The 17387-nt window shown below is 32.9% G+C and overlaps 2 protein-coding genes across 3 annotated transcripts; one reads left to right on the forward strand and one right to left on the reverse strand.

The window, feature by feature from the left end:
• Positions 1-4006: 4006 nt before the first annotated feature.
• Positions 4007-7732, reverse strand: LOC120210552 (sphingosine kinase 2-like). 2 transcript variants are annotated; one of them, XM_039209258.1, is made up of 10 exons: positions 7226-7732; positions 7013-7135; positions 6769-6869; positions 6599-6671; positions 6110-6196; positions 5944-6021; positions 5721-5791; positions 5295-5582; positions 4616-4738; positions 4007-4478 (listed from the first exon to the last, which is right to left on the reverse strand). In XM_039209258.1, the coding sequence occupies exons 1-10, from the start codon at positions 7557-7559 to the stop codon at positions 4287-4289; spliced, it is 1470 nt and encodes a 489-aa protein (XP_039065189.1). In that variant the 5' UTR covers positions 7560-7732; the 3' UTR covers positions 4007-4286. The 2 variants fall into 2 exon arrangements, with proteins under 2 accessions (XP_039065189.1, XP_039065190.1); XM_039209259.1 differs by lacking the exon at positions 7226-7732 and having other exon boundaries at positions 6599-6674; positions 7013-7054.
• Positions 7733-12652: 4920 nt separating this feature from the next.
• On the forward strand, positions 12653-16302 carry LOC120210551 (calmodulin-binding protein 60 D-like). Its single transcript, XM_039209257.1, has 9 exons — positions 12653-12968; positions 13372-13447; positions 13651-13709; positions 13892-14213; positions 14307-14484; positions 14569-14729; positions 14896-15099; positions 15226-15463; positions 15542-16302. Exons 1-9 carry the CDS (start codon positions 12853-12855, stop codon positions 16006-16008), a joined length of 1821 nt encoding a protein of 606 aa, XP_039065188.1. The 5' UTR covers positions 12653-12852; the 3' UTR covers positions 16009-16302.
• The last annotated feature ends 1085 nt before the right edge of the window (positions 16303-17387 follow it).

A 17387-nucleotide genomic window follows, 5' to 3' on the forward strand; every position in this document is an offset into this window, starting at 1 on the left:
TCAATTCTAATAAAAGGAATATCCCTACTCATTTCAGTTCAATATCTTTTAGACGGAATAATAAAATATTTTGAATTTGAATATTATTGATAAAAATAATATAGATAAGAAGTTCCCATTATTTATAAATTTTAATTTTAAATTTAATAAAACTATTATCCAACGCCAAAGGAAACGCACTAAACGATAATAGAAATATACCTTAAGAGTGTGTTTGGTTGGGAGAATGTGAGATTCTCATGGAAATGGAATCCACATTCCCCGTTTGGTTGGTCGGGAATATCATTCCCGGTAATCTTACATTACCAATAGTATATTTTTTTGGGTATATTACCGGGAATGTCATTACCTCCATTTCCTTATGTATTATTGGATTACCGGTGTTTTGGACTAAAATGTCATTAATTTTTTTTCTTACAAAAATGTCATTATTCTGTCATTAAATAATAAAATGTCCTTATGATAGAAGTGATTTTTTTCTTACTTATTGAATAATTATCTTAATCGTAAACATATGAATGCAATTTTTTTATTATGAAAAATCAACTATAATCGGAAATAGAGTGGTCGGCTTCACGGCCAGATATGCGACTCCAGCTAATTTTAAGATTCACTGCCTTCCCAGTCTTGCTTCTTGAAAATGAAGCTTATGAATAACTGAGCTGCACTTCTCCTTTATTTACCACAATATATATATATATATATATATATATTCTTGAACATTTAATATTGACTATGTCCTTAATCATATTTAATTTGAATTATTATTATATTTTAATTTGTGAATAATAATAATAATAAAAGAAATGGGGAAAAGCATGTGTGAGTTTAGAGAAAGTGAATCACGCGCTACGTGAAACATGCATGACCTCGACGCAGGACATGCATGATTTACACATTTACCGTATAGCCCGCAGTGACCCAAATTCCCCTCTTCACTCAATATACTCATATAATTTACGAATTATTTTTAAAGTTTACGACTGTTTTCATATATATAAATAAATTTATAATTTTTCCATTAAATATATAAATTAATTCCGACGAATTAAAGTAAAAAATTAACTATTCGATTTGCATAAAAGTATATCTTCTTATTAAAAACAAAGTTTTATATTCATTTTAAAAAATTTAATAAAACAAACCTATTAATATAAATAATTATAATTCATACATGTTATATATATTTAATCAATATTTAAAGAAATAATTAAATATATATAATATTATCACGAGGGAATTTGAAACCTAGTTTAAAGCAGGCCAATAGAAGTCAAAATACCGGAACCTAAATCTTCAGCACTGCAATGACTAAAAACACCCTAGACATTGAGATTCTTTTAGGCTCCGTTTGGTTCACGGAATGTAAGATTATCCGTAGGAATGTAAGATTACCAGTGGGAATAAAAGATTACCAGTGGGAATGAAAGTTTACCAGGGAATAGGATTACTAGGAATGTTGTATTTTGTGTTTGGTTGGTTTAGCAGAAATATAATATTACCGTATTTGGTTAAAAGAATAAAAGATTATTGGAATGTATATTTGACCAAATTGTCCTTATTATATATTTAGTTTTTTAACAAGTTAAAAAATATTTATATATTTTATTTAAAAAATTTAAATTCATAAAATTTATATAATTGTTTTACAAAATTAAAAATATAATAAGGTTTAATGAAAGGGTAAAATTTTATTTTACCCCTGAACTTCATATAAAATTTTAATTATAGATTTTTTTTGTAAATCTAAAATAGTTTAAAGATAAATTTGTAATTTAACCTTCGTAGAATTTTTATTATTTAATGACAGAATAATGATATTTTTGTAAGAAAAAAAATTAAGGGCATTTTAGTCCAAAACGCCGGTAATCCAATAATACCTAAGAAAATGGAGGAAATGACATTCCCGGTAATATACCCAAAAAATATACTATTGATAATGTAAGATTAACGGGAATGACATTTCCGACCAACCAAACGGGAAATGTGGATTCCATTCCCATAAGAATCTCACATTCCCCCAACCAAACACACCCTTAGAGGATGTTTGGTTCAAGAATTGTGGGATTCCCATGGGATGGGAATCCCACATTCCCATGTTTGGTTGGCCGGGAATCTCATTCCCGGTAATGTTTTATTACAAATAGTAGATTTTTTGGAGTATATTACCGGAAATGTTATTACCTCCCTTCACTTAGGTATTGTAACATTACCTGCGTTTTGGACTAAAATGCCCTTAAATTTTTATTTTTTTTTCAAAAATATCATTCTTCTGTCATTGAATAATAAAAATTATACGAAGGTTAAATTACAAATTTATCCTTATTAAATTATTATAGATTTACAAAAAAAAAGTCTATAATTAAAATTTTATATGAAGTTCAGGAGTTAAAAAAATTACCCTTTCATTAAACTTTTTTTATATTTTTAATTTTGTAAAAAAATTATATAAATATTATGAATTTAATTTTTTAAAGAAAATATATAAATATTTTATAATTTTTAATATTATACAAATATATAATAAGGACAATTTGGTCAAATATACATTCTAATAATCTTTTATTCCTTTAACCAAATACGGTAATCTTACATTCCTGCTAAACCAATCAAACACAAAATACAACATTCCTAGTAATCCTATTCCCTGGTAATCTTTTATTCCCACTGATAATCTTACATTCCGTGAACCAAACACACCCTTAAGGTATATTTCTATTATCGTTTAGTGCGTTTCCTTTGGCGTTGGATAATAATTTTATTAAATTTAAAATTAAAATTTATAAATAAAGGGAACTTCTTATCTATATTATTTTTATCAATAATATTCAAATTCAAAATATTTTATTATTCCGTCTAAAAGATATTGAACTGAAATGAGTAGGGATATTCCTTTTATAATTTTTAATATTATACAAATATATAATAAGGACAATTTGGTCAAATATACATTCTAATAATCTTTTATTCCTTTAACCAAATACGGTAATCTTACATTCCTGCTAAACCAATCAAACACAAAATACAACATTCCTAGTAATCCTATTCTCTGGTAATCTTTTATTCTCACTGATAATCTTACATTCCGTGAACCAAACGCACTCTTAAGTGATTTTTTTTGTTTATAACTGATTTTAATTTATTGCCAATTGTATTTAATAAATATTTAAATAAATAATTAAAAACACATAATAGTGGATTACATAATGAATCGAATAATAATACATGAAAACTGTGGAATCATAGGATTACTGTCTGCAATGACTGCGACATGTCGGACATAGGAGACCATGTGACATCCAATTTTATTACAAAGTAATGTAATTCTCAAGCAACTATAAAACTATATACTTAAATGGGATTACTCCATTTATAGTACCTTCCAAACTTTTGAAGTTCAATTTAGTCCCTTTAATCTTTTGACTAAACTATATAATTGCATTTTAGCCCTTCTAGATTTTACTAATTCAATTTAAATCATTTTAATATAACTGTTTTAGTTTTGATCCCAAAATTTCATAATATTATCTCAAACCTTAAAATTTCCGACTTCACCCTGTGAAAGCTTTCTTTTACAAATTAGCCCTGATTTGAGGTATCTTGTTGGTTTTGTAATAAATTCTAAAATTGCAGATGAAAGGACAAAATTAACATCGAACATCGACCACATCTAACGAAAAATATAGTCCCCTACCTCTCATACTTATACTTTAGTGGTTTAAATATCATTTTTGTTATTCATTTTAGTCTAATTTTTATGAGGGTTAATGTACCTTTTGACCATTGCCTTTGTCGTTGAATGGAAATTTAGCCCCCTCGCCCTTTTTAGATGAAATTTAGCCCGTAACCAATTTGACAAAAAGTGTAAACTTTGAGGGCTTCTTCCAACTTGAATTCTGCTCGACTCGATTACAACCAATGGTCACAAATCCAGCTCGACTTTTATAACGGAAAAGACTTAAACTCTTGTCGGATCCAACACATGGAAATTGATAATCACAAATGATTCATAGTAAACACTTCAATTAAACTTTCTTTAATCTCAAGTTTGAGTTTCAGTAATAACAACAAAGGTATGGACAGGTAAGGTTGAAATGATGATTCAACTATAAAAGTGTGATTATTAGTTAAAATATTGAATGCTGGAGTGATATTTCCACTGTTCAAACCAAAACCAAGTATGAAACAAAGAGGCATTCAGTCGATTCACTCAGATCGGTTCGGACTCGTATGTCGAAAATGACTGAACCCTCATCATCTGAAACTTTGAAGATCAAAGCAAGGTCCTATTTGGGTGCAAATAGAGTAGCCAAACCTTGATCCACAGTTATTTGTAACTTATTGTAGGTCATAAGAGTTTTTTGATCACCCATGTATGTTCCATTTCCCCTCGCGATGACTTCACCGTCTGAGTCTATGATCCCTTCCTTCGTTGGATCATCGACTCGAGCACCAGGCTCCAACAAGAATGCCTTCACCTGTAGTTGTAGTCATAGAAAGGAACGTGGATGGACTTGTTACTATAGCGATGAAATACAACCATTATCTCTGCTACCTTCTGTAGAAGAAAGTTGTATGACCAAACCAGTTTAATTGTTATCGTTTGGGAACTCACCTTAATGTAAGTAATGTGTGGCGATTTGATGTAATTCCCATCGTTCATATTTGACATTAATGACAGCAAGGCTAATTTTGGCACATCCTTAAGCATAATCAAGTCCAAATATCCATCCGAAAACTGCAGGTTGTAACCAAAAAAAGGAACAGAAAGGGAAAAATGAGAAACACAAATCAATCTGAAATGTTGGAACTTATATTGTAATTAAACATAACAGAAATAAATTGCATAAAACTTGGCATGGCTGCAATAGCTTTATACAAATCAAAAAGTGGTAGAGGAGAGAAGGTTCCGACGGATCTGGCTCTGCACATTCTATATAATAGATATTCCTGAATTTGAAACCTTAGAGCTTTCTAAAACCAGGAAAGAAACAAGAAAACATAAGGTTTCTCCGGATCAAGAGGGCTTCTACATGTAATCGGGCAGCTAGGAAGTTTCATATGCTGTACATTATAGAAAACTGAAAAATTCAATAGCTTTGTGTTGCGTAGTATGCTAATGTATACTCCGTAAAGAAGGTTCGCATAAGGCAGAGCAAAAGAAACTCAGCTGTATCTTTTCTTTAGATTTTCTTATCAATTCCAGAGGCATTTGGAGAAACTGAAATGAACTATTAGAATATCTACAGATAATCTAATAAATTACTACATTAAGTGGTGAGTGCAAAATAAACCTTCGCATCGGGTGCGGCCATGATATCTTCGCCACCCCACGGAACATTATGGAGCCAGATTGAAACAAATGGTCCACTAATAGTCCTCCAACGCATGTTCTCCAACTTAACACCAGACCCAAGGTAGCCGTGCTGTTCAGTTTTCAAAGACAACTCTTGAGTTTGGCTTTCTTCACTGGTAGATTCACCATGATAACTCGTGGGCTCCCCATAGTCTTCAAAGCCAGGAGCAGGCACAAAACTAATACGTCCATTGTAGTGCCTCAAACAGAATACACGTTGAACAGCCTATACAGAAAACACAGACTAATCCCATTACGAAATCTCAATCATATTAAGGATCCATACAAATTATGCCCTAATTGTGGTGCAAAAGCTATGGCGTAGGTGCAGAACAATAAACCAGATAACATGAAGGGGACATACATAGAAATCAATACGGGCACTCCCCATCCACCTATATTTTTCAGATTCAATATCTATATCTGCTATCAGACCTGAAATAAAAGAAAATCCATGTAAAAAACTGCAATATTTTTAAAGAAAATCCATACATCATCAAACTTATTGCGAAGAAAACAGATCCACATGGAAGGTAGAGAATAAATACACTCCAAACATACAATCTAAAGTGGACGAATTTACATACCCCATGCAAGCATCAAGACACTAAAAAATCTTGTCTTCCCTTGTGAAATAGTAGCTACATCAAGCGAGCGTTTATAACCTGCAAGGAGTAAAATGTTAAGCCAAGAACTTCTTTACTCAAATACTGTTGAGCTAATCTCAATGAAATCATAGACATCCTTGTTAACCTCGAATAACAGTGAGAATGGCGTTAGAAGCACTGCACGGTTCGCCAGCTGCATGCAGCAAAGACTTAACCATGCCATTTCCAGTTCCTACAGCCACAAACATTTACTATCAGATCAACACTGCGAAAAAAGTCATTGCCTCAAGTGTAATTAAGCAGGGAAAGAAAATCAAAACAATCTGCAATCCTAATGAGGAGCCAACGAATACTTAAAGCAACAAATTGAGTATTAGTATCCCGATACAAGACAATCAAAATATACAGACAAGCAAATATCTTATATGTGCCAATACATTAAACCTGCAAATCATTGGAAGAAGGGCCTACAAATTGTAAATTCCATAGGTCTTGGTTCAACCAGCATCATAAATATTAAGGGTTCCAAAAATCAAGAAATTCAAAACTCAACCAAAAGATGAATTTACATTCACAAATAATATGTTTAAGAAATCTTAATTTATACTAACATGATGATACAGAGAAAACGAACCTGCAGGGATCAATCCAATAGGCATCTTTATTGCAGCACTCCAATCTTCTCTTTCAAGAAGTCCATTCACCACCTACTAAAAAGTTGCAATAAATGCTGAGATAAATAAAATCAAAGCCACAAAAGTTCACAATAATGCAAATATTCAAACATGATAATTCAAAACTAACCTCAACAAGAATTCCATCTCCACTAACACACACAATACCATCATATTTTGATAAATCCATGGTTTTGGCAACTTCTTTTGCATGTAGTTGATGCTTAGTTTCTGAGAAATTCATGTGGTTGTCAAAATCAATATACAGCGAACCTATATTGCTCGCACTCGAGTCCAAATAACATAACAGTGAACTACAATTTGCTAGATTCAATAATGAAGTTGAAAGGGGGGGAAATACATGGAACCCGAACCTATGAGAGTGATATGGATGTCAGCATCTTCAAGGTACGGTTTTACATCTTCTGAGAAAATTTTAGTGGCGGATTTCTTCCCTCCAAATGGGTTAACAAATATTAATAGTCTCTTTGGCCGTCCTGTATTGAAATTTTTAAATAAAAATTTATGAACAACGATTACAATTAACAAATTTGAAGGAAAAAACAAAAAAGCTTTGTTTTCTATACCTAGAGAATCAATGTAATCACGAAGTTTCTGAGACCAGAGTGTGAGGGAATCTTGTGATTGAGGCTCAAACACGAAGCTCTGTCTAACCAAATCTCCGCTGCTCCCGAAACAGCAGATTCTGTCTCTCTTCTCCACGACGGTCTTCAGCCGGATCCTCGAACCTTCCAAAGCGAATCCGATAACCTCCTTCTCCACCGTCAAGCACTGTTGACGTTGACCTTTGAACAGGAGCTTGCCATCGCCGGTGAACGTGAGCGGAACTGAGGCTCCGTCGAACAGGACTAGGTCCGATAGTATAGGGTGGAGGTTATCGGGCTGACCGCTTTGATCCATAGAATTGACCGGTTTGAAAAAAGTTTGGCGTTTATTGCAGGACTGGTTGCTGCCTGCTATTTGTAAGAAGGGAGGATGGTGGCGGCGGCTTTTTGGCTCCGGTTTGAAATGGTGAACCGGGTTTAATACGCCGTCCTTTGTTTGCCTCGCTTTTTACGTCAAAGTTTGTTTTGGTCGTTTCTTTTCCTTCTGATTTGTAGTTGTATTAAACCACGCTCTCACGCGCTACTCAATTCTTTGCGATATAATATTTCATCTCTCTATTTGAATCAATAATTCAAATTAGATTACAACCGAGTTTAAAGTCATGTTTTTATATTAATACCTTAAAACTGTTTTTATCTATTTAAAATGTAAAATTCCGTTATCAACCCTCCTTATCTGTCTAAATTGTTAAATTAAATCATTTTTAAGTCTATATGTTATTTTTAAAAATTCTGTTCGAGTCAAACATTTAAACATTGTATTAGGTTGAAATTTTGTTAAATATTTAACAGAGTTTATATTTAAGTCATTATGTAATTTCAAAACAATTAATAGGTAAACTACCTTAAAATTACTTACAAAATATATCGAATCTGGAAAAAGAGTAAACACTTAGCCACAACCCACAAGTTGGACTAAGAATTTATTAAAATTATACCAAAACTTTTTTTAAAAGGGGGAAAAGTTTTGTATAAATAGTATGGTTCAAATACAAAACGAGAAAAAAAAGTATCGTTAAAAAATCTCTCTAATCTTAGATAGAGAAAAAAGAGTGTGTCATGTTATGTCGAAATAATAATATAAACAATTACAATCACAAATCTGTATAAATCCCGAGAACGTCTCACGTGCGGCAGCCTTAATATACAGCTAAGGAAATGCGTTACTGATTTTGTTATTACTTTTTTTTAACAAAACTGGTAAAAAGTTACTAACATTATTATTTCTAACGATTTTGTTATTATTGGACGTTTTACCGATTTTATTAACATATCCGGTAAAGTACCTAAAATATTATTTTTTTTCTACCGGTTTTGTTATTATTGGACATTTTACCGGAAATGTTAAAAAATATTAATGTTTTAGACAGAAATAATAATGTTTTATATAATTTTTTATTGAAAAACAATAATAAAACTTGTAACGTTTTTTCTTAGTTGTATGTACAAATTCCCTATAAAACCCAATGATCAGAGTGAAATTTCCACTAACCCGCCCACTACAATGAGTAAAACAAGACAGCTCAAGAAAATCACTGCAGCAAGTCCACCCACCTCAACTTCCAACCCCGCTGCCATAAACAGACCAAGCAGCTCACGAGAGCTGCTGCACCATGGACGAAAAGGAATGCATCTAGACTAAAACTCACCATAGCTGCAACAAGCGGTGCCCAGAACAACTCCAAGACAGCAGCCCCGTTAACCACACGGACCAAAACAGAGAGCCAGTAACACCCTGCGCCTACTGCAAAGCTTGGCAGCAACGAAACACCCCAAGCAGCTCACTAAAAGCCCCAAAATGTAAACAATCTACAGCAAAGCACACGTGCTATCCAGAGCAAGGAAACCATACATCTAACAGAACCATCCACCAAAACAACTACCTGGATCAGTAAGCAAGCCAAAACGAATAACCCAAACATTCAAGCATCAACAGACAGCCACAACCGAGCAACAGCCACAATATTATACCCTGAATAAAACTCAACTGAATAGAGGCCCATGGAACTGGATTCCCGCAAAACCATCCACACCACAACGAGCCAGGACACACGCTGCAAATACAAAACTAACACACTAACAAACAAACCAGTAAAGGCGGACAGCGCAAGAAAAACAAAACCTGCAGCTACATATTGCCAATAGCATTCCGAACCCTGCAAAAATCAAGCACCAAGGGGGTGGAGAGGGGCCATTTGCATTTACACCAAAAACCTATACTTAATAAGGCCATATCAAATAACTGTGCATCATTGTAACATTTATTGTTGAAGACCATCTCATTTCTACCGAGCCAAATAGACCACAACAGACCAAAGAGAGCCATGAGCCAAATGGGTTTAGCAGCAGCCTTGATTTTCATGTCGTACCAACTCAATACCAAGCCTAAGGCCGCTTAATTCGTGTTGAATTTTGAGTTTAAATACATAATAAATCTTTATATTTTTTTAAATATTCTAATAGTTTGACCCCTGTCAATATTTAGTTCTGGATTCGTCCCTGACTATGACTACATAATTAATATTTTTGTAACAGTCTCAAGTTTAAATAACTGCATCCGTAAAGTATGTAAAAATCTTGAGTTTAAATAATTGTATTTGTATAATATATTGTTAATGATTTAAAAAAAATTAAAACTCAAAAGTTATATAAACTAAAATTAACAAAATTAGAATACAATTACAAATCTTCAACTTATACATAGTAAAAAAACCTAATATGAAAATAACATGATTTAACTGTTTTAAAAAGGGATAAATCAACTTTTTTATCTTTAAAATTTACAATTTTCTCAATTTAGTACATAAACTTTGCTTTGGTCTATATTAATATATGAACTTGATATTTTTCCATTTTAATATTTTTTATGGCGTAGTACTCTCAAATTATAGTACACTCATAATGTCACATCATTAAAATGACTGAAAATAAATTTAAAATCTAATTTCAATGATCAATATGGACCAAAATATTCAGGGATTAAAATTGAAAAAGTTGTCAAAGTTTAGGGACTATTTTTTATCCTTTTTAAAAAGTATGAACAAATAGACGAAATGTATATATAAAAAGAAAAGGAGCGTGGAGCGTGGCAGAGATGATGAGAGGACTACGAAACTATTGCACGGCCCTAAGATGCGCGGAGTGTTGAGCTGTGCGAATCTCCTTGCGTTAAACCTAACTTTACTTGGATCTTTGTTAATGACATTTGTAGGGTTCCCACGCTCCATTAAAGCACGTGTTCACGACAGTCTTTGAAAATTGGTCAACCCTCAATTCTATTTTTTTTGGAAAATATCCAATATTTTATTGAGTAGTTCATGGTTTGGAACTGAAAATTATGCCACAATAATTGATTTAAGGTTACGGTCCAATAATATAAAATAGCGTAAATTACACCGGTAGTCCCTGATGTACTCTTTTTTTAGTTTAACCAACGAAAAATATCTAAATATTTTTATTAATCCTTAATTTAAAGACACTGACTTGATTTTTCTTTGTCCTTCAATAGTTACGTACATTCCTTCCACATAAAAGTCGAGACATCCAAAATACCAACAAAAACCCCTATACAAGAAGAAGAAGAATTTTTAGGTAAATTACCTATTTAGTTATCAAATACCGAATAAAATATTTTATGAGTTTCATCATTAATATTTTATTTTACTGTCAATCAAGTTATTTGTAGTTAATGGGTTAACATAATTATAAAATGATTGTTTTCAAATTTGTAGATTTAGAGGGTCAAATTTATTTATTTAGAATTATGATCAAATTGATAAAAATATATAAATAATAAGGATTGAATATATAATTATATAAATTTAAAAACTACCATATCAATAATTATTAATCAATTAACGGCTGACGATTTGATTAACACCAAAATAAAGTATTAGTAACCTAATTGAAATTTTTTTTATTTGATGGTCAGAATAAAATCAACTTTACAATTCAATGACTAAATATGCAGTTTACCCTACATTTTCATGGGTTAAAACGCTCTGTCCTTTCTCGTTAATGTCATCGAATTGTGTAATAGACTCATCATCTTTAAACATAAAACAAACTTTCGTTTAATCTCTATACTATAATTATGTATATATTTTTTTATTGTTTTATTTTGAAATTTGGTCATGATCCAAATAATAATAGTTAAATTTTATTATTAGTCATTTTATATAGTTAATTCTTATTATCTAATTTTATCACTTTTAGTCCTTATAATTTAATCACATTGTCCTTATATTGTTTGGTTTTATGATATACATTTTAAAATTTTAAAAGTATAAAGATTAAAATGAATCAAATTAAAGTAGAAGACTAAATCCATAGCTTATCATATTATAACTAATGATAAAATTTGACCAACAATTATCCATGGAAAGCCAGTTAACCCTACTACTAAGAGGTGTACGTTAAAGATAATGCATGAATAATTGTGTAGTCGCCCATTGAAAATTTAAAGTTATCATATATTTTACATTTTTTTCTACATACTTTTTATTGAAAATTTGTTTATGACTCTCTTTGAAATTTATAAATTTGTCCCTTTTTAAAATTTTAGAAATTTATCTCTTAACATCAAATTCTATGTCCGTCTAAATAATAATATTGGAATTAATTCATTAATTAAAAAGTCAAACTAAGGTTTGGATTATTTTAATAGATTTAATGCGTATATTAATTCTATATAATTTGATTCTCTTATTTTAATAATCTTATTAAATAATTTAAATTATTAACTATTTTTATTCAAGTATTGTGGAAATACTTAATAGTATCAATTTTCATTAGAGTGTTTTTGTGTACGTGATATTCAAATCAAATTTTGTCTAAAACGAAGAAATATATATATAATATGTGTCGAGGACACATGTTGACATAAATACGATATTTTTTAAATTAATTTAGAGTAATTATAATGTAATATATATTTAAAATAAGTATCAATAATTTGATAATTAACGTTAAAAAACTTTTGTAAACAACGTGTTCGAATCTCCTTGCCTCTAAGAATAAAAACTATTCTCTTAACTACTGAAATCATTTGATTAGTATAAATTCTACGTCTTTAAACATATATTTGATTTAAAATAATTAATTAATACACATATAATTATTTAAATGTAATTTGTGTTAAAATATGTTTTGGACCGTATACGGTCACCAGGATCTATCAGCCGCAAATTCAATGAATCGACCTTTACTGTAAAAAAGACGAGGAATTGATTAAACACGAGCACACAAACAAACCAATCCAAAGAAGGAAAATTCTCACCCATTTCCACGAAGCTTCTTTCTTCACAAAAATCCAAACTTTCTTTTCAAATATCTTTAACCTTTTGCTTTTGTTTCATTTCATCTTCCTTATACGAAACAAAGGGAAGAAAACAGATACACAGAGAGGAAATTTGATTCCTTTTTTAGTTGGATAAATAAAGAATGGAGTGTGCTTCTTGGAAGTGACAGAGATAAAAAAAATTGGTTTTTTGGGGGAATGAAAAGTTCTATGTACGAGTTTTGATTTCAGGGTTTTGATTTTTTTTTTTTGCTTTTCTCGGCAACCAAACAGGTTGAGTTTGGAAATAATGCAAACGAGGTACGTGGAAGGGTCGAAAAGTATGGCGTCGAGAGAGAAGAGATGTTTGGATTCCCCGAGTTCTGGAGATGAAGGACCTGATAGGAAACGTCCAGCTCTTGCTAGGTGTATTTTTCTCTCTTTATTCTACTCTCTACATCATATATATACGTACAATATGTGTATACATTATATGCTTGTGTATATGTCTCTGTGTGTATACATATCACTTCAACAATATTATGCCAACAAGATGAACTGTGGCATGGATGTTGGTGCAGTTGGACTCGTACTGATGACCCCAGCACGAGTCTGCACGACAGGACTCAGGAAGATGATGAGTCAGCTGACGGGTCATGACTCAGAAGACTGAAAAAAGAAAAACCCTTTTTTACTGGCTCTTCAGTAGTCTTATATGACAGATCCCATGATATCGACTACTGATAGACATGCATGATGAATACTTTTTGACCCGAGAAGTTTGTTTTTCTCGTGTTAACGTTAAAGCTTTGAATGTTGGTGTGTGCAGTGTGATTGTTGAAGCTTTAAAGGTGGATAGTCTGCAGAAACTGTGTTCATCATTGGAGCCAATTCTTCGTAGAGTTGTAAGATTCTGATTTTTTTTATTTGAAGCTCTTTACTTAGTTCATTTTCTCATTTCAAGGGTATTATCGTTACCTGTACTGTTTAGACTCTTTATTATCGTAATATTTATATTTGACACTTGAATTTGAATTCAATAACATAAGTTATTATGGTCTATATAAACTCATAAACGCTCTTCTGGTCTCTGCAATATGACACACAGGTCAGTGAAGAAGTGGAACGTGCTCTAGCAAAACTAAGCCCTGCCAAGCTTAATCCTAAGTATGAACTTCACTTTTACCATTGCTTTAAAATATTGTTTCTTTAACGTAATAATATGATCTATCATGACAAAATCTTAAATTTAAGCAAACTGAAAGGATCAAAACTGTAATTTGACCTTTGGATTTTTTTTTCTAAATTTTTTTCATTGTTGTTATTATAACACTAACGCCAGCATGCAGGCCTTCTTCTTCCCCTAAACGGATAAAAGGCCATGATGGGAGAAATATGCAGCTGCAATTTAAATCAAGGTTGTCCCTCCCTCTATTTACAGGAGGGAAAGTGGAAGGAGAACAAGGTGGTGCTATCCACGTTGTCTTGATTGATGCAAACACCGGCCATGTTGTCACTTGTGGACCAGAGTCCTCGGCCAAACTCGATGTCGTCGTCCTCGAGGGCGATTTCAACAACGAAGACGACGATAACTGGACTCAAGAAGAATTCGACAGCCATGTCGTGAAGGAGCGTGAAGGGAAAAGGCCGCTACTAACCGGTGATCTGCAGGTATGATATTAGACTATCGAGTCTTTCTTGTGTATGATTTATTCTATGTCGATCTTGTATTAATTATATTTTTCCGATTACAAATTCTAACAGGTGATTCTGAAGGATGGTATGGGAACACTGGGAGAGTTTACTTTCACCGATAACTCGAGCTGGATAAGGAGCAGGAAATTCAGACTCGGGCTAAAGGTTGCTTCCGATTCTTGCGAAGGCGTCCGTGTTCGCGAAGCGAAAACGGACGCCTTCACAGTCAAGGACCACCGAGGAGAATGTAAGTTCTTTGAAGTTATTTGATGATGATAATAGGCTTAACTTTTGGTTACTTGAGAGCCACTGAATCATTTGCCCTTTTTAGTATACAAGAAACATTATCCACCAGCACTACATGATGAAGTGTGGAGATTGGAGAAGATCGGCAAAGATGGGTCATTTCACAAGAGGCTTAACAAAGCTGGGATTTTCACAGTTGAAGATTTTCTAAGACTTGTGGTTAGGGATTCACAGAGACTGAGAAATGTAAGAATTTCGATTCTACCTCTAGTCCTTACAGTATACGTAAATTGTAAATTTAGTCATTGTACTCTAACCCGAAAATGTTACTATTTGGATTAGGATCGAATCGAAATTATGTTTTGTTCTTTCTATGGCATGTATATGTGTTTTTTTTACACATTTCTTGTAGATTCTTGGGAGTGGAATGTCTAACAAGATGTGGGATGTTTTGTTGGAGCATGCAAGGACTTGTGTTCTAAGTGGGAAACTCTTTGTTTATTACCCTGATTGTGTGAGGAATGTTGGCATAGTGTTCAACAATATCCATGAGTTGAGTGGCCTAATTGCAAATGGACAATACTATGCAGCCGATTCGCTTTCGGACAATCAGAAGGTAAAAAGAACTTTAACTCGATCCGCTTAACCCGAACACGAATTCAATCCATCCCCAATTCAGTTATAAAAAGTCGACAACCGAAACTCAGATTGACCCAAACTTCCACTGGTTATGCTTCTGCAGGTTTATGTGGATGCCTTGGTAAAGAAGGCTTATGAAAATTGGATGCATGTTATTGAGTATGATGGTAAATCTCTACAAGGCAGTAACGAAGACGATAATGGAGGTGCTTCACAAGCTAATGTTCCGATGGATCTGCAAGGTTATCCGAGTTCAATTGAACAGCACCAGGTTCCCCCGAGCCTGTCGGTTCCAGTTCCTTCGGAGTATCCTCCCATAGATTCCGGTCTAAATGTCGGAGGTATGATTATGTCCAAATTGATAACATCGTTCATTAAAGTGATAATGTGCATTTCTTTTACTGTGTTTATCTCTTTAGATTATGAAGCTCCCATGGTACATCTCAATGCCCAGACTCAGTTAAATGATAATGAGCTAGCTCATGGTCCATCTCAGTCATCCATGCCGAGTTTCCACGGAGTCGCCACGTCTAACATTCCGACATACAAGCCACCGGCTCTAGATGATTTCTTGTCGGAGGAGGAGATCGGAATGAGAAGTAACGAGATGGTCGAAAATGAGGAAATGCAGCATCTGCTACGTATCTTTAACTTGGGAAACCCTGGCCATGCTACATTCAATCCGTCTGAAGATGGTTATCCTTATGCATCGACACACATGCCGAACTCATATGTGAATTACGGTTTCAACAGCGATGCTTTGAGTTCGTCGGGGAAAGCCGTGGTGGGGTGGCTGAAGCTCAAAGCAGCCCTTAGATGGGGCATTTTCACTCGGCAAAAGGTGGCCGAAAGGCGGGCGCACCTCGTCGAGTTGGATGATCCGTAGGCAAAGCTGGTTGGATATGATGTTAGAATCATGCTTCAGTTCCTCGCATCTCAGGTCCGATAATGCACGAAAACTCGTTCGTTCAAGCTCGATTCATTTTTATGGTTAGGAGTCATCGTAACAAAACTGCCACAACATTTCTCGGTACAGTAATCATCCACCATAGCTAGTGTTTTTAGGTGGCGTCTTAGCAGAGGAGACGTGAAATGTAGTAATAGATGTATTTCTATTCCGTTTAAATGTAACATAAAAAGTGTCGTATTCTGGAGAAGGTCCTTGTACTATGTATTTTTATGGATTTAGTCCCTTTATTGAAGCATTTATTTTCAATCTTAAGACCAATTTTCTGACACATCATCGTGGTGTTATCAAATTATTTGATAAAATTAATCCAAAAAGTTAAAAGATTAAATAATAATAGAGGTACTAAATCCTGTGAAAACACATAATATAGAGACGTTCATTACAATTTGCCCTTAAAAAGTAAACGATAAAGTAATTATTAGTCCTTAAATTTAGTAACTTTTTTCAATTTAGTCCTTAAACTTAAAACTTTTATCATTTTGATGATGTGGTCTTTTGAATTGTCATGTGTCACAATGTTAGATTGACACCACTGAAATGACAAAAAATGAGAAGCGCTACCGAGTTTAGGGACTAAAATGGACATAAAATAATTCATGGCCCAAATTACAAAGTATGGCATAAACATATTGGAGATGTGTTTTAATTTTAGGGTAGAACGTTTTCTCGGTGTTATAATAATGGCACATGGGAGGAATCTGATTGAATTGTCAGTTTCAGGGGCTTACAAAAGAAATAATGTATTTTATGTATGTGCAATGCATTATTATCATATATGCTGGATATCATATCAGATCGTATGGTCCCTGCACGAATATATTAGGATCTGCCAGTTTCTCTGTTCCATTCCTCGCTCTCTGCTTTTTCCATTAAATAACACTGGAGGAGAGAACGACTCTTCTTGTCCTGTGGGTTGAACCCTGCCAAATCCAACATGTGGATTACATAACTTCACGTTCTTCCTAAAATATCCTCTGTCTTCCTTTACATTAGAGGAGGATAATGACTTGTCTAAATATCCTCTATTTTTTCTTAAAAATCATCCTTAATGTTACATTTTATTTCTATCCTATGTTTTGATTATTAAATTATTTTTTTCTTAAAATCATACTTAATATTATATTTTATTTCTATTTTAATATCTTATCATTAAATTTGACCATTTACTTAACAAAAATGATAATGTAATATTATATAATAATAATTTTAGTCCCAAAACTTGCACATTCTATTAAATTTATCACAATTCTAAACAATTCAATAAATCCTGGATATTTAAAAAAAATATTATTAAA

Source organism: Hibiscus syriacus, unplaced genomic scaffold, assembly GCF_006381635.1.
Source record: "Hibiscus syriacus cultivar Baekdansim isolate YM2019G1 unplaced genomic scaffold, ASM638163v2 tig00109925_pilon, whole genome shotgun sequence".
NCBI classification, from domain to species: Eukaryota; Viridiplantae; Streptophyta; class Magnoliopsida; order Malvales; family Malvaceae; genus Hibiscus; species Hibiscus syriacus.

Excerpts from the sequence above, each read along its gene's own strand:
- LOC120210552 (XM_039209258.1), bottom strand. The coding sequence starts at position 7,559 with ATGGATCAAAGCGGTCAGCCCGATAACCTCCACCCTATACTATCGGAC. Across the intron at positions 5,792-5,943 it reads TGTCTTGATGCTTGCATGGG|GTCTGATAGCAGATATAGAT; the intron begins GTATGTAAATTC and ends CTTTTATTTCAG. Across the intron at positions 4,479-4,615 it reads CACACATTACTTACATTAAG|GTGAAGGCATTCTTGTTGGA; the intron begins GTGAGTTCCCAA and ends CTACAACTACAG.
- LOC120210551 (XM_039209257.1), top strand. The coding sequence starts at position 12,853 with ATGCAAACGAGGTACGTGGAAGGGTCGAAAAGTATGGCGTCGAGAGAG. Across the intron at positions 13,710-13,891 it reads CCTGCCAAGCTTAATCCTAA|GCCTTCTTCTTCCCCTAAAC; the intron begins GTATGAACTTCA and ends GCCAGCATGCAG. Across the intron at positions 14,730-14,895 it reads ATTCACAGAGACTGAGAAAT|ATTCTTGGGAGTGGAATGTC; the intron begins GTAAGAATTTCG and ends CATTTCTTGTAG.